The 4,832-nt window shown below is 51.2% G+C and overlaps 1 protein-coding gene across 1 annotated transcript; it reads right to left on the reverse strand.

The window, feature by feature from the left end:
- Positions 1-740: 740 nt before the first annotated feature.
- LOC144154887 (uncharacterized) lies at positions 741-1,322 on the reverse strand. Its single transcript, XM_077685985.1, has one exon. It carries the CDS (start codon positions 1,320-1,322, stop codon positions 741-743), a length of 582 nt encoding a protein of 193 aa, XP_077542111.1.
- Between the last annotated feature and the right edge of the window lie 3,510 nt (positions 1,323-4,832).

Genomic DNA, 4,832 nt, shown 5'->3' on the forward strand with positions numbered 1-4,832 from the left:
TGCCGTCTTCGTCGAAATGAAGGCCGCAATCTTGTTGGTGCTCACCACTATTGCGTCGTCCGATCTGTCCCATGGGAGCCCAAGGACCTTCATTTTATTCGGCTCACCCCCATCGGTCTCGAAGGCAATTCCATCGGCAACAAACTGGTCTCGCAAAGTTGATGCGTTGGATGCCCACTTGCGTAATTCCATGCCTGCATCGGTCATGATGGTTTTCGCTTCCGTGTAGATTTTGTGCGCTGCTGCCTCATTGTCGACACCCACGACCAAATTATCCACATAGAAAGAACGAAGAAGGCTTGCCACCGTGTCCGGGAACCACTCTTTGAGCGCCAGCAGATGATGACGACGGGTGGCTGCCAGCAGGAACGGGCTGGAGGAGGCGCCGAATGGCACCCTTGTCATTTGCCACCTTACAATAGGCGGAAATGGTTCATTCTCATTTGGAAGGCGCTCAATCCATAGGAACCGCAGGGCGCATCTGTCTTCTTCCCGCATCACCATTTGCAAATATGCCTTCTTTATGTCGTTTACTAGCGCCACGCGCTGACCTGAAAAACCAGAAGAAGTCGTAGAATTTCCGCATCCTACTTGAGTCCCTTTAGGAGCACGTTATTTAGTGAAGGATGGCCCGGTGCGTGTGACGAGGCGTCGAAGACGACGCGAAGTTTAGTAGTGACTGCATCTTGTCGGACCACTCCATGATGCGACATGTAATATGTATTCGGCGTCCCGCGTGTTCATTGAGTGGGTACTCGCTCAGCATGGCCCTCGTCGAAATAATCACGTATTGTCTTGTCATACTGTGACAACAAGTCCGGTCGGCTGCGGAAATGCCTCAGCTGCATGTGCAATCGCTGCTCCGCAAGTGCATAGTTGTCTTGGTGGGCCTCCAGTCCTGGCTCTTGAATCAGGAGTGGAACTTCGTAGCGCCCGTCCTGCTTGCGGATTTCCCGTTCAAACTGCTTCGTCGCCTCAGCGTCTAGCCCAAGACCTTCTGGCGTTTCCTTGATGCCAATGGCTTTTAAGCACCACAGATCTGACGGGTCCGTCTCGTCGGAGTTGCTTTCCAGTGGATCTGCGAGAGCGATGAACATTGCGCAGGATGGTTCGGATGCGCCATGGCTGCCGTTGTCAAGGTCGGATCCCTGTACAGTCCACCCGAAGATTGTTTCGGCTGCCGTGAGGTGAGGGGTCAGGCGAGATATTATTCCCGGCGACACCTTCCAGTACGAGTCGGAGCCAATGTGGATGTTGACTCGATCCTCCATGTGGGTGTCTGCCAAGCGAACGTCTGCAGCAGTCAGGTTGCGTCCTGCCATCTTACTCAGGACTTCTGCGTTTACAGGTGGACTTGTCACCGCGCAAATTTCAGGGACCTCCAAAGCCTCGATGGTGATGCGTATCCCATTGTGATGACTCTTCATATTGATTGCAACGCGATTGCATCGCACGGATGACCTCGGACGGGAGTCTCCGAAAGTAACGAGCGACAAGTCCTCGACACCCCGAACTGGGCAACGCAATGTGCGTGACAGGTCCCGCCGAATAAACGTGCGCTGACGGCCGGAATCCAACAGTATGCGGACTAGCAGCTTGTGGCTGGCTCCAATCGCCCACGCCCTCCCGGTTTGCAGGTAGATCCGGGCCGCGCTGCAGTCCCCAGACGACGCGGACGTGACGCTAGGAGTTGCCTGTACGTCGTTCCGCGCACTGGCTTGTCCCGCTCCGGCCGTTGGAACTCGTCTATTTACAGCTGCCTCCGGCGGGTGTGCTATGTCGCAGAGAACTCTGAGATGCCCATGGGAGCAACGGACGCAAACCAACGACCATGACACTCTGCAGCACCGGGCAAAGTGACCCTTCGAGCCGCAACGGAAGCAGCGTCCAACGGTTTTTACCTTGCGTTGCTTTTCTTGAGGCGACATCTGTACCGTGCACTCTGCTATACGGTGGTCTGCTGCAAATAGAGGGCGCTGCCGCTGTGATGGTTGTGACCGTGGTTCTGCCCTCGTCAGAGCCAGCGAAGCACCTGCTGGCACGGCCGCTCGATGGAAACTAGGTCCGGCCTGCCGAACGCGCCTCTCCGCCGGTGACGGCGTTAGTTTCCCTTTCCGCCGCAGCGTCAGTCGTGGCGCTAATCATCGGTGAAAGAAGAGCGGCGGCTGCCGGCCGCGGTCACGGTTTCAATGCGGTGTAAGTTGTTCATGACTGCACCGACGGCAGAAGTCAGCATCTATATAATTTATAATAATATGCGGTGATACGTGAGGGGGAAACTCACAATATAGGCGTCACGTACTAACTATTATTTCAGAAGTAGGCACAGCGCTAAATTTGTTTTCCTTTTAGCGCGCCGCATGCGACATTATCATGTGGCGCATTGACAAAGTCGAGCGCAATAGGCGGATTTCTTTCTAAAGACTTTCCCAAGGCTTTCAGGAATATTATTTGGCGTGGCAAGCTAGTCTGAGCAACCGCATTTATTTATAACAAAAGACGTTATAACTTGCGCGTACGTAAAAATTACGTAAACGTTTTATGCTGCGCCGTACACGCCCATTTCTCAATGCGCGTTTGACAAATGTGACTGGATATTTTCACACCTTGATTTAACTGCGTTTTCAAAGGGAACTGGAATAATCTTAATACCTTTCAGGGTCCATTGGCCCATTTCTTTTGGAAATATTGTTAGACTGCGCGTTAGGTTACAGAGTACACAAAATTATGGAGGACACACGAATAAAGTGGACACGGTGAACGCAACTATGAACTGATTAATTGCAACAAGAGCACTATTTACATGGGAACCAAAACTCGGAAAGGATGCAGTTGGAATGGGGTAAAACTGTGGCAGTCGTTCTTTGATTTACACTAGTTGCAAAAAGTAATATACAGTTGAAAGGTACTTGAAGTTAAATCGCTGGGACATCAAGGATAAATTTAATACACCATTTAAAGGGGGATTTATTGGGTTTGTCAGAAAATATGTAAGTCCTCTTCGCCTATGGCTCACCGGCCATCAGCTTTACAAGCGGAAAACCTTTGGCGAGAAATGTTTTCGCGAAAGCTTCAGTGAATTCACCACAGAGCTATTAACGTCGCCAGCCCAGGTGGCAAGAAGCAGCCTCAATAGCCTTTTCAAGACCATTTCGCACAGCTCATGACAGTGGTACGGGTTCCTGTTGATGGCGCACCACATCAGCGGACAGTCTGCGAGGTGTGGGAATACGGTGTCTGAAAGGAGCTTACAAATTTGTCTGCTGTGTCGAACTGCCTGTACAGCGCGGTCCTCCTCGAACTTCTTCACTTGTTCGCGAAATTCGTCGCAGCGTTTTTTCAGTTTTTGTAGTTTTTCGTTTAGTCTGTTTTCTTTCATTTTAAGGCGGCGGGCATTTCTCTTGGTGTTATCGAAAACGCCTGCCAGATCGAACCAAGTCTGGCATTCTCGAGTCTCAAAATTACGTTGGCCGCATGATAGCATGTCCGTGAGAGCGTACAGGATTGTGTCTTCCTCTGCCGGTGAGTGCGGTTGATCTCTTTCTTCATTCCCAGTTAGGTCCAGAATTGAACGTTCAATCGTTTAATATTATGCAGCCATTGTGCTCACTTGCTCTTCACTGCTTGCTTGAGATGACGGCGCACACGCCTCGAGCGGCGGCCGAACAAGCGCCCTCCTTCTTTTCGGGCTTCCCGGCTGCATGTACGTTGGGTAAGACGGGAATCTTGTCGGCACAGCTGTTGGTAGCAAGAACTTGCGCTTCAATCCCACCTTGTAGTCATCCTCTTTGAAGTGCAGCGAGCAAACGACTGATCGGGAGCTTGGTTTCCATTGGCTGCCCTTGTCGATACCTTGACGGGAGATGTTGTGCAGCCAGGCGTCACGGAGTTGCTCTTTGGCCGGAAACTCGTGGTAGCAGACGTCCGAGGTTTTCGAGGAATTCGACTTGCAGCGCGGCACGCAGCAGTACTTAGGCATTTCATAGCGTGAAGCACACTAGTACGTTATATTAAGCGCGCAATGCGCGGAAGTATGCGAAACGAAAAGCTCAAAGCGCTCACGCGAGCTTCAACACTCCCGCCACTGCTGCTTTTCGCGCCCAAACCGTAGTCTGCGCTAGGGTGCCTGGATGTTCCTCCTCGCCGCCCCTCCGTGACGGGTGGAGACAACTGCGTCGTCTGCTACGGAAACCGCCATGTTGATTCCCGCCGCTGGGGCAGCGCGCTGCAAGCACGGGGATGTCCTATCGGATTCTTATATGCACACGCATTCCGTGGCCACAAACCGCTTCCAGAGGGAAGGAGAACTTATTTGTGGGCTTGTTTGTACGTCTTAACAGTGAAAACACTGCGCTAGCTAAGTCGACAAGACGAAATAGCGGGAGAAACACGGCACACAGAGGCGCATCCGTGCCTACCGCCTATACGTGCGTCTCCTACTTTTTTGTTTTGTAAACTGAAGTCAGCGCAATGTCTCTACACTTTTAAATGTAACACGCATAATAATGCATCAATGAGGCTCGCTTCTTGATCGTTAGTTTTGGCGTTAAATCTCATCTGCGAAAAAGTTGTGTCTTATATAAGTGCGTTCGACCGGCAATGTACTGTGAAAAGACTTCGCGGGAGAGGTATGTTACATGAATCGCCCTGTTCTTCCACTAAGTCTGTCTGATTTCGCAGTTAACTGATATTAATCATGAGCCTTCTTTGCCGAAAATCATAGCCGCAAAAAGCATACCTTGTATATGCAAGATAATGCGCAAATGGCGAAGCGAGGACTCAGTTGTTGTAGTAGTGTATGTAGTTGTATCTCCAAGGGGAAAACAAAAGCT

Source organism: Haemaphysalis longicornis, unplaced genomic scaffold (assembly GCF_048455015.1).
Source record: "Haemaphysalis longicornis isolate Haplotype H1 unplaced genomic scaffold, Haemaphysalis longicornis Haplotype H1 scaffold_1, whole genome shotgun sequence".
Lineage (NCBI taxonomy): Eukaryota > Metazoa > Arthropoda > Arachnida > Ixodida > Ixodidae > Haemaphysalis > Haemaphysalis longicornis.

Bases quoted from the DNA above. Each gene is read 5' to 3' on its own strand.
- LOC144154887 (XM_077685985.1), bottom strand. From the start codon at position 1,322: ATGGCAGGACGCAACCTGACTGCTGCAGACGTTCGCTTGGCAGACACC.